General features: G+C 40.0%; 1 protein-coding gene across 2 annotated transcripts; it reads right to left on the bottom strand.

Annotated features, from left to right (window-relative positions):
• Nucleotides 1-1,161: 1,161 nt before the first annotated feature.
• On the bottom strand, nt 1,162-16,447 carry LOC121576612 (electron transfer flavoprotein subunit alpha, mitochondrial). 2 transcript variants are annotated; one of them, XM_041889879.2, is made up of 12 exons: nt 16,223-16,447; nt 14,975-15,124; nt 8,046-8,127; nt 7,774-7,856; nt 7,411-7,510; nt 6,681-6,791; nt 6,356-6,457; nt 6,207-6,275; nt 5,982-6,064; nt 2,924-2,989; nt 2,732-2,812; nt 1,162-1,691 (listed from the first exon to the last, which is right to left on the bottom strand). In XM_041889879.2, exons 1-12 carry the CDS (start codon nt 16,259-16,261, stop codon nt 1,656-1,658), a joined length of 1,002 nt encoding a protein of 333 aa, XP_041745813.1. In that variant the 5' UTR covers nt 16,262-16,447; the 3' UTR covers nt 1,162-1,655. The 2 variants fall into 2 exon arrangements, with proteins under 2 accessions (XP_041745813.1, XP_041745814.1); XM_041889880.2 differs by lacking the exon at nt 14,975-15,124 and having other exon boundaries at nt 16,223-16,446.
• Between the last annotated feature and the right edge of the window lie 778 nt (nt 16,448-17,225).

Below are 17,225 nucleotides of genomic sequence, written 5' to 3'. Positions count from 1 at the left end.
AAAACTGAGGATGGATCAACAACATTGTAGTTACTCCACAATACTAATCTAAATGACAGAGTGAAAAGGAAGCCTGTACAGAATATTCTAAAACATGCTTCCTGTTATAAGGCACTAAAGTAAAACTGCAAAGAATGTGGCAAAGAAATTAACTTCATGTCCTGAATACAAAGCGTTATGTTTGGGCCAAATCCAACACAACATCACTGAGTACCACACTTCATATTTTCAAGCATGGTGTTGGCTGCATCATGTTATGGGTATGCTTGTCATCGGCAAGGACGAGGGAGTTTTCTAGGATAAAAAGGAACAGAATAGAGCTAAGCACAGGCAAAATCCTAGAGGAAAACCAGGTTCAGTCTGCTTTCCAACAGACACTGGGAGACAAATTCACTTTTCAGTAGGACAATAACCTAAAACACAAGGCCAAATATACACTGGAGTTGCTTACCAATGCGACATTGAATGTTCCTGAGTGGCCTAGTTACAGTTTTGACTTAAATCGGCTTGAAAATCTATGACTACTTATGTAAATTAGATATTTCTGTATTTTATTTTCAATAAATGTGTGTGTAGATGGGTGAGAACAAAAGTATATTTAATCAATTTTAAATTCAGGCTGTACCACAAAATGTGGAATAAGTCAAGTGGTATGAATACTTTCTGAAAGCACTGTACATTTGATATCATTTAGGGATGGGGCAGGGTGGGAGTGTGTGGAACTGGGTGGTTTGTCTGAAATACTTGATTAGGGACTGGAGACGCTAGACTGATCACAAGACTACAACTAATTGGCAGTCATGATGTACGAGCCACCCTTAGACATTTAACAAACAAACCATAGTGAAAGTCAGCCTGATGTCTCCAGACCCCAACAATAAGTACAGTCCTCTCTGTTCGGACTGCTGCCGGGTACATTTGATCTGTGTTCAAATGTGTTGAGTTGTGTTCTCAGCTTATTTCTTACCTTAGTCTTTCTACATTATCAATACTAAGGTTTGTATTCAAATTATGACGAAAAAAAGCTCAGAGAAATCTTTTTAAGCCAGACACCTGAGCGATTGAGGGTCTTTTCAGCTACCAAATCTGGAGGGGTTTGTAATTGAAGTTATTGTGGAAAGTGTTGGTCAGAAGAAAATGTAATATAGCATAAACCTGCGATATGGCAAACTAATCCTGTGCACTTTAATGTCAACAGGCATTTTGTAAATTGATCATAAAGGGAATTCATTGCAGAGTAAAAGTAATTAAAACGCAAACATGGTAAAAGAACAGTCATTTACAGTCAGTTTCATCATTGATACCAAGAGCTTTTGGTATAAAAAAAAAGAAGAAGAGTTCATTAGTGACACTACGTTAAATTCATGTTACAAAAAATGCATTAATAGGGATAAAACTAAAACCTACGGCCGGTAAGCAGAACTTTATTTCTGGCATTTTCATAACTACATACATAAAAACAAACAGTCCGTTTGTAAACTGAGAGTGTTGTTCTGTTGCCACTTATGGAGAAGGATGATAACATTATTAGTGTCCCCAGAATAGTAGCTCCAGAAATCGTTTAAGGCAGAGGTTGTAGGAGAGTTGTAACTGCATGGTTACAGTCTTGGTACCCAGGTAAAAGTGGTGGGATGGCTGCTTAGCTGAACGTTGGCTTACTTGTTCAATGCTGCGGTCATCTCAGGCACAGCCTAGTGAGAGAAAAACAGAGGAGTTTAAGATGGTTACACCTCCCTAACCGGACAAATCTAGCCAGGTTGACACAATGGACATGGTGTAAGCTTGCGACATGGAAATGGAGGGTTGAGCTTTGCTATAACAGTCAGTGTTTAGTCTCATGGTTTTGGGGTGACACCATTTAAGATCAATTCATTGATAAACCAATTAAAATCTGAGAGTAACTGATCTAACGAACATGTGTGGGGTGCCTGACAAACTATATCAGTAGCACCCGAGTCGAGTGTGTCCCGGAGATCAGTTTTCAATTAAAGGAAGAGGAGAAAGCCCATACATTTTAATCAGTTATCTGAGGAGTGATCACATGTAAGCTGATAACCAGCAGGTCACAACTCTGCTGCCACAAGCTATTATTACCAATCACTTTCACAGAGTTTACCCAGAACACCTGGGCCTCTCACGCACCACCACCGCCATAGTAAATAAAAGATTAACAACAGGACACATACACATGAAAATAAAAGCTACTTCTCTTTCACCGAAAGCAAAGGCCCTCTTGTCCAAGAGTTTGTCAACTCTCTGACACACTGGCCATATGTGCCAGCCAGACAGTAGAGGGCAGCTAAGCATGTAAAGTACTGACACTAGGGAAGAGAAAATAAAACCTGAGAACTTACACCCAGCCACTTAAGTTAACTATTGATTTATTTGTATGGTTTGAAGGAGAGCCGTTGTTGCATCTTTACAGAGCAGCAGGCTCTGGCCACAATTCACCTGATTAATTCAGCACCTCAATAATTCAACAGATGCACATTTCCATTAGGAGGGATAATAATGCGTCTTGCAAAATGTATCAGGGAAACAGGGAATGTAATATTCTGACTGTCACTTTTGTCATGTCTTGGTTATTGAAATGCCTCTCTTGCTGATTAGGTATTCAGCGCTGTGCTGGAGGCTGGTGCCATGTTCGGTTAGTTTCAGTCATGGCAAGGGTGTTTCGTAATGTTTCCTCATGGGTAAATATTTCTCTAACACAATCAGCCTGCTATCTCACCTTAAAGAGATCAGCCACCAGACCATAGTCGGCCACCTGGAAGATGGGAGCCTCTGGGTCCTTGTTAATGGCAACAATAGTCTGCAGAAACAAACAATGTAGTTCAAAATATTGCAGCATGCTCTTTTTTCTTATACTACTGTATAAAAAGGACAGAAAAGAAATCAAGCAAGAATGCTAACTGCACTTCACCTTGCTGTCCTTCATCCCAGCCAGATGTTGAATAGCTCCAGAGATAGCAACAGCGATGTACAACTCCTGCAGAGAGAACAAGAGGACAAACAAGCTTTATCAATATAATAACACAAGAGCTTAGTGCACATACACGTCTATGTAGTGCCATTTGTTTCAGGCTGCTGAACACCAGTAAGACACCTTACTGCAGAAATAACTGCAATTGACTCAATACACCGGTAGTATAATATGTGGGCCTACAATATTTATTGAGAAACTTTATTTATTTTCCATCAATCATCATGATACCACTAAGGCCCTCATTGGTACCCTAGTACTGATGCAGCTGATTGCAGGGCAGTCCTGGTGTGCGTTCAGTTCGATTGAACATTTTCTACGCTGTGTAACGGCTTGTACTGAACAACACGTTTCTCCAAAACATTCTTGAACAGACTGAGGTACGTTTGCTCCATTTGGTTGGTGTGGCTTGAAGCAATGAGTGATGTATTTAAAGGGCAGAGGTGCCTTTTTAACCCACAACCCAACCGCTCCCAGTTTTTCAATTGGTCGTTCAGAACAGCACCGTTTCTGTTTAATTGAACGTTGCATTATGTTTTTCCGTACATAACGCAGCCCTGGGTTTCCATATTAGAGAACGGAGCTGTTCTAGTGCTGACCCTGATCATGTAATCTATGAGGGAGAATTCTGTGGGTGGTGAAGCACAGTGTAGGACCCTCCATCTCTGGGAAAAACAGAGGCTTTCAGCTTAATGCACTGCCATATTAATATTTCAGTGCTATTTAATGTTATTGGAGTAGTCTCTGAGGAGCAGAGCATACATTTATGAACACAAGTGTACTAAAGACTAAAAGTGAGGACCAATATTTCACAATGAGAGGCACTGTCCTGTCCAGCAAGTGCACGGTCCTACTGTAGCAGAGGGAAAACGACCACAAAAGATATTGTATGCTTTAGTTCTCAAATATCACTGTATGGAAAGATCAGAGTACATACATGTCTAGCCTATTTGGAGAGTCTTCTCAGAGTTCTTCTTTTTGAGCTCTTTTAGCAGCTTTGCAGTTTTCAATTAGAAGACCAAGCAGGCACACCTGCTGTTGTGTTGCTAGCTTTCCCCCAGGTGTGAAAACAACTCCCTACATGCAGCATAATTGCATCGCTAGCTAGTCATTCAAGTGTGGTGATGCTATTGTTAACCGATAAAAAAAAACAGACTCCAACATGACAACCTGGCTGCTCCGTTGCCAAGCTGTTCCCCAAATGTGGTACTCCCCTGAAACGTTGCTCAGGCATGACACCCCACTGCTTAGGTTACATAATTGCAAAAGCTTAACTGTGACATACATGCTGACAGAAACAGTGAATGTCAACTAATTCCTTGGCGTGAGATTCTTTCAAATCTAAACATTGCAGCAAAATTATACTGAACAAAAATATAAAAAATGATTTAACTGAGTTACAGTTCATAAAAGGAAATCAGTCTAATCTATGGATTTTACATGACTGGGCAAGGGCGCAGCCATGGGTGGGCCTGGGAGGGCATAGACCCACCGGGGAGCCAGGACCTGCCAATCAGAATGGGTTTTTCCCCACAAAAAGGCTTTATTATAGACCGAAATAGTCCTCAGTTTCATCAGCTGTCTGGGTGGCTGGTCTCAGACGATCTTGCAGGTGAAGAAGCCGAATATGGCAAGTTTACACGTGATCTGCAGTTGTGAGGCCGGTTGGACGTACTGGCAAATTTATTAAAACGACGTTGGTAGAGAAATTAACATTAAATTCTCTGGCAACAGCTCTGGTGGACATTCCTGCAGTGAGCATGCCAATTGCACGCTCCCTCAAAACTTGAGACATCTATGGCATTGTGTTGTGTGACAAAACTGCACATTTTAGAGTGGCCTTTTATTGTCCCCAGCACAAGGTGCACATGTGATCATTCTGTTTATCAGCTTCTTGATATGCCACACCTGTCAGGTGGTTGGATTATCTTGGCAAATGATAAATGCTCACTAACAGGGATGTAAACAAATGTGTGCACAAAATTTGAGCTACATTTTATTTTATATCTTGCCAGTTTATTTCAGCTCATTAAACATGGGACAAACACTTAACATGTTGCGTTTATATTTTTGTTCAGTATATAACTGGAGCAGTTCAATACTGGATATAATCACTATTTTAAGCCTGCAACTAATTATTTCACAAAATATTCCTATTGTCAAAAGTGGTCCAATCAAATAATTAATAAAACTGTTGTATATGTAAAATATAAATTGCTTGTTACCTCACATAACAAGAATGAACACAGCTTTGTGCTATGACACTCATTCGGAATAATTCAAGGGGACATTTGTAAAAGAAAAAAAAAGGTGACAGACAGTAACACTGATATGACATGCATGGTTCTGTCCTAACAATGCCTGAAGGAATCGATAAAAAATTTACTTCTAATATTTATGTGAATCCTTTGAGTGGCGTGCATGAAGACTATAAAACAACTGACTGACAAATATGAACAGGAAAAAAATAATACTGCAATTCAAATTTTATTTAATACATTAAGCCTACATACCAAGCTTGTCAAAACATTAGCAAAATACAATTTGGGCAGAATGGCCTGGTCTGGGGCTCTGAGCAGTCACCCACTACACTGCACTGTGCTCTGCTCTGCTCAATGGATCAGCTAAATCATTTAGGAGCCTATATGTGCCATTAACTACATTTCATGGGGTCTAATGTGTGGATAATCACAGCTAGGATATCCCAGTTGAACCGGATAATGGGAATTTAACCTTTTTAAAGAGCAAAGGGATCCATCTTTAGAACACCGAATTCCAGGAATTGTGTTTGCATCTAAAGTAACAGGTCTTTGTCAAGCTGCGGGTAACTTACACAATAATTGATAGTGGGTGGGTAACTCCTCACAAAACTTTTTTTTGTAAGTATACTCCCTTGTTTCCACAAAAGGTTTACCGGTATCTTGAATAATTGTGCAATATTATTACAGATGACACCATAGTGAGCACAACATTGCCTATCAAAGAGTTTGTCACTTACGGGGGCCACGATCTTGCCTGTCTGTCCAACCTGCATGTCATTGGGGACATATCCAGCATCCACAGCAGCTCTGGAAGCACCAACTGTGGGGAAAATCAATTCAAACCTACTTTACTGCTTATGGACCAAAAATGTCAAATGTTTTCACCAATATTTTATCAGTTATTCAAATATAGAACTTAACATTTGTTGTCATTCAAAGCCTCATTCTAATCACCCACTTACCTGCAGCATTCATTTTGTCAGCAAGGTCATAGAGCAGCTTGAAGTTTTCTCCATTCTTCAGGCCCCTTCCTAAAATAATGTTTACATACACATCAATTTATTTGTCATGTTCAAGGCAAATAGTATGATGAGCTGAAGGTGGCACTTACCTCCAGACACCACAACCTTAGCACTGGTCAGCTCTGGACGGTCACTCTTGGTCAAGGATGCTTCCAGCCACTCAGACATCCCAGCGGAAGTGGACGCAGCAACTGAAATAAACAACTCATGAGGATCGTCAGAGGATCATATTAAATAAAACTGCATCTCAAGTTCAAACTGTTTCAAGTTTTCTTACTTTTAACTATACCCTGACAAAATAAGTTATCCAGCCAGGAAATTAAATAAATTATTTTAGAATGATAAACAAGAACAATGGCTTTTGTATGTGTGCTTTTCATGTGTGTATCAGTGCATGGTTAGTACTGTAGCTACCTTCCTCTGATGTAGCACTGCCTCCCTCCACCTCAGTGGGCTCAAAAGATGTCCCTCTGACGGTGAAAACCTTGACATTTTCATTACACTTGACAGTGCTGAGAGCATTTCCTGTGAATGAGACAAACAGTGATGTTTTGTTTTCTAACTCTACACCTCATGCAACTCTTCTGATGACAAATGGGAAATAAAAGTAGATAATTAATTCGGGAAACATCTTCTGGGCTCAAGGTTCACCATGAGTTTTCAATAAGACCAATTTGGACATGACTATTAAACAGCAAAGGTTTAAGTGGATAATGTCATTTTGATTCATTCAAAGCCCATAAATTAAGTGGATAATGTCATTTTGATTCATTCAAAGCCCATAAGTGCAATTGAGAAATTAGGCTTTTAGGATCTAATCATTGCTGGTATTGCCAAAAGACTGAATTGGCTTTAGATTTAAAAGCAAACCGGTTCCCTATGGTACATGGAGAATTGGTGAGTTACTTGTCAAATTCGTAAGAGCAGTCCCAAATGCAATTACAAATTGAATTGATTTCCAATGACAATATCAAACAAAATCCATATCGAGTCCCAAAGAATGTCTAAAGCAGTCTAAACTGCATTGGTGACATAATGTGGTCAAGAATTCTGAAGAATATCTTAGTAGTATAGGTTGGTTTGGGGGCTACATGCTTTAGTTCAAATGTATCTTCTCATAACACGTTCACAAAAAGCTAGTTACCAGCATAGATGGTTCTGACAAAGGTGTCAGGGGATTTGATCTCAATAATGTCTGAAATAGGAGCAACATCCAACTTGGCAGCCACTCTGGGGAGCAGGTTCTACAAAAGACAGGATGGTAAATAAGCAAGGATATAAGGCAATCTGTAATGATCAGCCAAAGATGCCCTACAAATATCTTCCAGAAACCATGGCATGAATGGAAAATACAGCATACTGATAAGAGCTGTGTTTTTTACACTAGGCTTATGAAACCAAATACATCCTATGAAATACATCAAATCATCTGCAGGCAGATAGCTTTGCTAAGAAGTGACAAATGACCTCACTAAAGGTATGTATATAAAGGGTCTTATAATCTTACTTTCCCAAATGCAGACGCTCCAGCACAGATATGGGTGAAGTTGAACTGCTTCTGGGTTGCCAGGATAAGTGGAGTTAACTCCTCTGTGGAAAGACATGCAAGTTGCTGTTAACACCACATGCAAATGGGTAAAAAAATAAAAATAACACTCAGATTTTAACATACTAAGTTTACATTTTTAAGTAAGATGCTGAAGAACTAAAATGTCCAACTCATTTACAGCTTCAGTGAATCTGTTGGCTGCATCTGCTTCACACTGTGGATATACATACCTGGCAGAGAGCCTTTGTAAGCATCATTTTGAGCAATCAGAACTGTCTTCACACCTAGGACTTTGCTGATTTCCTGTGCAACCTGAAGAGATGATAAATATACAGCAAATCAATCCCTTGAAGAAAAACACTAAGAGTCTACACTACCGGTCAAAAGATTTAGAACAGGTTTTTCTTTATTTTTACTATTTACTACATGATTCCATGTGTGTTATTTCATAGTTTTGATGTCTTCACTTTTATTCTACAATGTAGAAAATAGTAAAATAAAGAAAAACCATTGAATGAGTAGGTGTTCTAAAACTTTTGACAGGTAGTGTAGGTCTGGATATCGGTAAAACCATTTGAATTCAATCACTTTTTGACAGATTTAAACAAAAAACTTTCCACACATGTTTGCCCATGGAAGAAGTCACTGGAAACGAGAAACAGTTGAGTTTGATATAATTGAAAAGCTTACAAAAACAGGGTTGTCAAATTGTTTAAACATTTCTTGAAAAACACTTTCAAGAAATTATACAGTGCATTTGGAAAGTATTCAGACCCCTTCAATTTTTCCACATTTTGTTACGTTACAGCCTTATTCTAAAATTGATTAAATTATAATTTTTCACCAATCGACACACTATACCCCATAATTACAAAGCAAAAACATGTTTTGAAAATGTTGCTAATTTTATTAAAATAAAAACAGAAATACCTTATTTACATAAGTATTCAGAACCTTTGCTATGAGACTCGAAATTGAGCTCAGGTGCATCCTGTTTCCATTGATCATCCTTGAGAGGTTTCTACAACTTGATTGGAGTCCACCTGTGTTAAATTCAATTGATTGGACATGATTTGGAAAGGCACACACCTGTCTATTTAAGGTCCCACAGTTGACAGTGCATGTCAGAGCAAAAACCAAGCCATGACGTCGAAGGAATTGTCCGTAGAGCTCCGAGACAGGATTGTGTCGAGGCACAGATCTGGGGAAGGGTACCAAAACATTTCTGCATCATTGAAGGTCACCAAGAACACAGTGGCCTCCACCATTCTTAAATAGAATACGTTTGGAACCTCCAAGACTCTTCCTAGAGCTGGCCGCCCAGAGAAGGGCCTTGGTCAGGGAGGTGACCAAGAACCCAATGGACACTCTGACAGAGCTCCAGAGTTCCTCTGTGGAGATGGGAGAACCTTCCAGAAGGACAACCATCTCTGCATCACTCCACCAATCAGATGGAAGCCACTCCTCAGTAAAAGGCACATGAGAATGCCAAGAATGTGCAAAGCTGTCATCAAGGCAAAGGGTGGCTATTTGAAGAATCTCAAATATATTTGGATTTGTTTAACACTTTTTTGGTTACTACATGATTCCATATGTGTTATTTCCTAGTTTTGATGTCTTCACTATTATTCTACAATGTAGGAAATCGTTTTTTTTTTAAATAAGAAAAACCCTGTGTGGTGTGTCCAAACCTTTGACTGGTACTGTATGTCAATGTGATATTTCAGTTTTTTATACATTTGCTAAAATTTCTAAAAACCTGTTTTTGCTTTGTCATTATATTGTGTGTAGACTGAGGGGAAAAAACGATTTAATCCGTTTTAGAATGAGGCTGTAACGTATCAAAATGTGGAAAAAGGTCAAGGGGTCTAAATACTTGCCGAATGCACTTAACATCTAACGTCAATTTTCTAAAAATGCATTAACTCCAATTTTTTTCATATTCGCATATGTTGTAGTTTAGACCCTACTTTGCATCTGAAGTTTTTTTTTGTGCCCACCATCGGTTGAGACAACATGTTCTTGAATACAGGGTGGGTGTCCTTTCAATCATATAAATATAATTCATAGAACGGACATCCCTTCAGACCAATGCAATTTAGCTGGTACATCATTGACATTTTTAATTAAAATGTTAACTTTGAATTACTCCCACAAAGATGGCCGCCGGTCCAACCACCGTCGAATGTCAACTTAAATGGTAATGTCTATTCTATTATCTATATTATGGAGGATTGACAGTATATTATAAAACCGATACAGTGGGGAAAAAAAGTATTTAGTCAGCCACCAATTGTGCAAGTTCTCCCACTTAAAAAGATGAGAGAGGCCTGTAATTTTCATCATAGGTACACGTCAACTATGACAGACAAATTGAGGAAAGAAAATCCAGACAATCACATTGTAGGATTTTTAATGAATTTATTTGGAAATTATGGTGGAAAATAAGTATTTGGTCACCTACAAACAAGCAAGACTCCTGGCTCTCACAGACCTGTAACTTCTTCTTTAAGAGGCTCCCCTGTCCTCCACTCGTTACCTGTATTAATGGCACCTGTTTGAACTTGTTATCAGTATAAAAAACACCTGTCCACAACCTCAAACAGTCACACTCCAAACTCCACTATGGCCAAGACCAAAGAGCTGTCAAAGGACACCAGAAACAAAATTGTAGACCTGCACCAGGCTGGGAAGACTGAATCTGCAATAGGTAAGCAGCTTGGTTTGAAGAAATCAACTGTGGGAGCAATTATTAGGAAATGGAAGACATACAAGACCACTGATAATCTCCCTCGATCTGGGGCTCCACGCAAGATCTCACCCCGTGGGGTCAAAATGATCACAAGAACGGTGAGCAAAAATCCCAGAACCACACGGGGAGACCTAGTGAATGACCTGCAGAGAGCTGGGACCAAAGTAACAAAGCCTACTATCAGTAACACACTACGCCGCCAGGGACTCAAATCCTGCTGTGCCAGACGTGTCCCCCTGCTTAAGCCAGTACATGTCCAGGCCCGTCTGAAGTTTGCTAGAGTGCATTTGGATGATCCAGAAGAGGATTGGGAGAATGTCATATGGTCAGATGAAACCAAAATATAACTTTTTGGTAAAAACTCAACTCGTCGTGTTTGGAGGACAAAGAATGCTGAGTTGCATCCAAAGAACACCATACCTACTGTGAAGCATGGGGGTGGAAACATCATGCTTTGGGGCTGTTTTTCTGCAAAGGGACCAGGACGACTGATCCATGTAAAGGAAAGAATGAATGGGGCCATGTATCGTGAGATTTTGAGTGAAAACCTCCTTCCATCAGCAAGGGCATTGAAGATGAAACGTGGCTGGGTCTTTCAGCATGACAATGATCCCAAACACACCGCCCGGGCAACGAAGGAGTGGCTTCGTAAAGAAGCATTTCAAGGTCCTGGAGTGGCCTAGCCAGTCTCCAGATCTCGACCCCATAGAAAATCTTTGGAGGGAGTTGAAAGTCCGTGTTGCCCAGCGACAGACCCAAAACATCACTGCTCTAGAGGAGATCTGCATGGAGGAATGGGCCAAAATACCAGCAACAGTGTGTGAAAACCTTGTGAAGACTTACAGAAAACGTTTGACCTGTGTCATTGCCAACAAAGGGTATATAACAAAGTATTGAGAAACTTTTGTTATTGACCAAATACTTATTTTCCACCATAATTTGCAAATAAATTCATTAAAAATCCTACAATGTGATTTTCTGTATTTTTTTTCCTAATTTTGTCTGTCATAGTTGACGTGTACCTATGATAAATTACAGGCCTCTCTCATCTTTTTAAGTGGGAGAACTTGCACAATTGGTGGCTGACTAAATAGTTTTTTTCCCCCACTGTATTTCCATTTAAGTCAAAATTGTCTGATGTGTGGACCTCCAACGATCTTTGTAGTACAATTTGAAAGTTGAAATTTCTTTTGTAAATGTATCAGCAAAACATGACACCCACCCTGTATTAAAGAGCATGTTGTGTCTCAACCGATGGCGGGCACAACACAAACTCAAATATAAAACAGGGTATACGTTACAACATACTGTATGTGAATGACAAAAATCTGAGTTTACGTGTTTTTAGATCATTGACGTTTGTTTTTTTACAACCCTGTTTGTAAGCTTTTAAAAGATATCAATCTCAACTGTTTATCTTTTCCATACATATTTGCCCATTGTAGAAGTGTTCAGAAAGTTATTTTTTGTACCCGAATGCCAAAACATTCAAGAGATAACAGGTGCTCATTGTTTACCTATTTTGCATAATAGGTCAACTTTGAGCTCCTTTATCTCTTGAATGTTTTGGCATTCAGGTACAAAAAGTCCCTTTCTAAGCACTTCTACAATGGGCAAAAATGTATGGAAGTCAAAAAGGGGTGCTGTCAAAAAGTGATTAAATTCAAATGGATTTACCCTATCATCCATTTCAACAGGTTATTTACAGTGCCTTCAGAAAGTATTCATACCCCTTGACTTATTCCACATTTTGTTGTGTTAGGCCAACAGGCTGAATTAAAAATTGATTTTTTTTTTTATCTTACTCATCTACACACAATACCCCATAATTATAAAATGTGCACATTTATTGAAAATGAAATATAGAATAACATTTACATACAATATATATATACACAAATGTATGTGGACACCCCTTCAAATTAGTTGATTTGGCTATTTCAGCCAACCCATTTGCAATCCCCATAGACAAACATTGGCAGTAGAATGGCCTTACTGAAGAGCTCAGTGACTCAATGTAACACCGTCATATGATGCCACCTTTCCAACAAGTCAGTTAGTCACATTTCTGCCCTGGTCAACTGTAAGTGCTGTTTTTGTGAAGTGGAAACGTCTAGGAGCAACAACGGCTCAGTTGCAAAGTGGTAGGCCACACAAGCTCACAGAATGGGACCGGCGAGTGCTGAAGCACATAACAATCGTCTGTCCGCGGTTGCAACACTCACTACAGAGTTTCAAACTGCATCTGGAACCAACGTCAACACAATAACTGTTTGTCGGGAGCTTCATGAAATAGGTTTCCACAGCCGAGCAGCCGCACACAAGCCTAAGTTCACCATGCGCAATGCCAAGCGTCGGCTGGAGTGGTGTAAAGCTCGCCGCCATTGGACTCTGGAGCAGTGGAAAAGCGTTCTCTGGAGTGATAAATCACGCTTCACCATCTGGCAGTCCGAAGCACGAATCTGGGTTTGGCGGATGCCAGGAGAACGCTACCTGCCTGAATGCATAGTGCCAACTGTAAAGTTTGGTGGAGGAGGAATAATGGTCTGGGACTGTTTTTCATGGTTCGGGATAGGCCCCTTAACGAAGGGAAATCTTAATGCTACAGCATACAATGACATTCTAGACGATTCTGTCCTTCCAACTTTGTGGCAACAGTTTGGGGAAGGCTCTTTCCTGTTTCAGCATGACAATGCCCCTGTGCACAAAGCGAGGTCCATACAGAAATGGTTAATCGAGATCGGTGTGGAAGAACTTGACTGGCCTGCACAGAGCCCTGCCCTCAACCCCATCGAACACCTTTGGGATGAATTGGAACACCTATTTGCCCAACATCTGTGCCCGACTTCACTAATGCTCGTGACTGAATGGAAGCAATGTTCCAACATCTAGTGGAAAGCCTTCCCAGAAGAGTGGAGCCGTTATAGCAGCAAAGGGGGGACCAACTCCATATTAATGCCCATGATTTTGAAAATAGATGTTCGACGAGCAGATGTCCACATACTTTTGGTTATGTAGTGCAGGTATTCACACCCCTGAGGCAATACCGGTTAGAATCACCTTTGGCAGCGATTATAGCTGTGAATCTTTCAAGGGTAAGTCTAAGAATTTTGCACACCTGGATTGTACAATATTTGCACATTATTGGTCCTCTGTAGCTCAATTGGTAGAGCATGGCGCTTGTAACACCAGGGTAGTGGGTTCGATCCCCGGGACCACCCATACGTAAAAATGTATGCACACATGACTGTAAGTCGCTTTGGATAAAAGCGTCTGCTAAATGGCATATTATTATATTATTATTCTTTTTAGAATACTTCAAGCTCTGTCAAGTTGTTTGTTGATCATTGCTAGACAGCCATTTTCAAGTCTTGCCATAGATTTTCAAGCAAATTTAAGTCAAAACTGTAACTAGGCCACTCAGGAACATTCAATGTCGTTTTGGTAAGCAACTCCAGTGTATATTTGGCCTTGTATTTTAGGTTATTTTCCTGCGGAAAGGTACATTTGTCTCCCAGTGTCTGTTGGAAAGCCGACTTAGCTGTGCTTAGCTCTATTCAGTTTCTTCTTATCCTAAAAAAACTCCATAGTCCTTGTCGCTGACAAGCATACCCATAACAAGATGCAGCCACCACCATGTTTGAAAATATGAAGTGTGGTACTCAGTGATGTGTTGTGTTTGCCGGAACATAACACTTTGTATTCCGGACATAAAGTTAATATCTTTTCTACTTTTTTTTTGCAGTTTTACTTTAGTATGTTTTGGAATATTTGTATTCTGTACAGTCTTCCTTCTTTTCACACTGTCAATTAAGTTAGTATAGTGGAGTAACAACAATGTAGTTGATCCATCCTCAGTTTTCTCCTATCACTGCCATTAAACTCTATAACTGTTTTAAAGTCACCATTGGCCTCATGGTGAAATCCCTGAGCGGTTTCCTTCCTATTCGGCACCCGAGTTAGAAAGGATGCCTGTATCTTTGTAGTGACTGGGTGTATTCACTGCTCGACTGAGGGACCTTATAGATAGTTGTATGTGTGGGGTACAGAGATGCCGTAGTCACTCAAAAATCATGTTAAATACTATTATTGCACACAGTTTCCATGTAACTTATTGTGACTTGTTACGCACAGTTTTACTCCTGAACATACTTAGGCTTGTCATAACAAATGGGTTGAATACTTATTGATTCAAGACATTTCAGCTTTTCATTTTTAATGAATTTGTTTTTGAAAATGTCAAACATAATTCCACTTTGACAATGTGGTATTGTGTGTAGGCTAGTGACACAAAATCTAAATGTAACCCATTTCTAATTCAGGCTGTAACAACAAAATGTGGAAAAAGTCAAGGGGTGTAAATACTTTCTGAAGGCACCATCTGATCAAACCCAAGATTTAGCTTACTTTTGTACAGGATGTTCCAGCAACCAAACAGGACACGTCTCCTCCTAGTTTCTTGGCTGCAGTAATAGCACTCAGCGTAATGGGGGTCAGCTTGTCATTGTTGTGCTCTGCCACCACCAAGGTGCTTTGAAACCTCTGGAAGTGACCAGACTACGGGGGAAATGTATTTTTCAGTAAATGGCATAACATAAGCCTAAACATAACTGCTCTCATACCTATCAAACTTGAAAGCTACCCACAGGGGGCCAGTATGAAAAATGTATGCACTCACTAATTGGAAGTCACTCTGGATAAGAGCGTCTACTAAAATGTAAATTGGATCACTAAAATAATATCATTACCATATGGACAATTCAGCAGCCTTTTGTGTAGTCCAATAAAGCACAAGACATTGAATCATACAGGATACTACTGATTCTGTTCAAGTGTACCTTTTGGGGGAAAACAACATATAATGGGGTAATTTTTGAACGTCAGCTATAGCAGAGAAGTGTGAGCTACATAACACCAGAGGAAGGATCTGGGGCCAGACCCTGCTGTAAACAAGCTGACATAACATCCAAGCTATGCACTGGCTTATACAACATTTTGACAGGGAGTATCAAACCTGTCACCAAGCTAAAACAGGACAGGACCAGATCTATCTGAACCTGTGTCTGAAAGACAATTTGAGTTACTAGAGTAGAGGTAATTCACAGCAGTCTATCTAACCAACGCCACAGCACAATACAGGAGCAAATTGGGAGCTATACATTAAATGATGGTCTTCATTTTAAATGGTGCTTGTAAAATCATTGCATCATTGAAAATAGTCATTTTTTAAAGTTTCGTAACTCATTGTTTACGAGGTTGCATAAGCTAGCTAGCTAGCTAGCTAGCTAGAGTAACGGCTAGCTAACGTTAGCTACATTTATAGCTAGCTAAGCCGAGTCTGTGAAGCTAGCTATGCCATCAAATATGATCCGATTTTCAAACTATGGCAATTTACTTTTTTCGCATTTATGAATAAAGCAAAGGAAATCAATGTACTGTTAACCTTTCTCTTGTTTCGTGGACGGGGCACAGCTAGCTAGATAAGTTAGCTCCGCTAGCTGGCTGGCTAGCTACCTTGCTAACATGTTGCTAACTGTCTATCAGAGATTGTACTAATTGTCCTTATTTGCATTTGCCACATTGCGAATGAAAAGCAAGTTACTTAGCTAGTTAGTCTGATATAATCATATGCGTCTATCGTGTAACGTTACTTACCAACTGTTTGAAATGTGTTTTGTTGATAGCTCTATGCATCTTTGACCCTGCTCCTCGATGTTCACCTCTTGAATGAACACTGACAGCTGTAGAATGTTCTCGCGAGACAAAAGTCTGGTTGGACTACAATCACTTCCGTTTTGGGTGGGAGCAGAATAACCAAAGACAGTACAGTGTGAAGAAAGGCAGAAACTGATTATCCAACAGAAATCCCCGATCACACAGGTAGGCGATGTCATGGCGACGTTGGCTAGCTAAACTCATGCGCAGAAACATGTAATCGGGTCTAAGGAGCGTCTCGTGCCAAAGTGCGCATGTGCAGCTCATCAACTCTTCTTCTTCGATGAGGTTTAACGGCGGTTGGCATCCAATAAATGATGCATTACCGTCACCTACTAGACTGGAGTACAACTCCCTAATACTTTGCTTTAAACATTAAAAAATACAACAAATACCTTACCATCTAACACTACACTCACAAAAAAATAAATATAATAATAATAACTACCATACTCCACTATTTAAATCTATTTATTCCTACTTCAAGCCAACAGCCTGAAAGGATGGGACACCACCACTTAACACACCCTGTAACTCTTCTGATGTCAAGTCTCGCACACCCAAATACCTCAATTTTCTGCGACTTACGTTCCATCCCTGCAGTACAGTTGATAACCATTGCTATAAATGCCAGAAATCCAATCTTACTGAAACATATATTACTTGTTGGTTTATCCCTCTCTACTGGTACAGATCTACTACTCACTCCACTCCTCTCAGGATCCCTCCCCCTCTACTTTCTTCACTGCCTCAGCATATGACAACTTCTGCACTACTCTAACCCTGGAAACCTCAACCTGCCTCTCTCGCATGGGACATTTCTGATCCCCAGCCCCATGGGCACCCCTACAATTAACACATACCACTACTTTACACAATACTACACATTACTTTGTCTCATGCCCTTCTTCACACTTCTCACACCTAGGAACCTCCCTCCTAC

Source organism: Coregonus clupeaformis, chromosome 11, assembly GCF_020615455.1.
Source record: "Coregonus clupeaformis isolate EN_2021a chromosome 11, ASM2061545v1, whole genome shotgun sequence".
NCBI lineage: Eukaryota > Metazoa > Chordata > Actinopteri > Salmoniformes > Salmonidae > Coregonus > Coregonus clupeaformis.
The sequence above is the reverse complement of the archived record's forward strand: the minus strand, read 5'-3'. Positions and strand labels throughout refer to the sequence as shown.

Bases quoted from the DNA above. Each gene is read 5' to 3' on its own strand.
- LOC121576612 (XM_041889879.2), bottom strand. From the start codon at position 16,261: ATGCATAGAGCTATCAACAAAACACATTTCAAACAGTTG. The intron at 15,125-16,222 runs GTAAGTAACGTT...TTTCCCCCGTAG, and splicing joins AAACACATTTCAAACAGTTG to TCTGGTCACTTCCAGAGGTT. The intron at 6,065-6,206 runs GTAAGTGGGTGA...TTTTCCCCACAG, and splicing joins TGACAAAATGAATGCTGCAG to TTGGTGCTTCCAGAGCTGCT.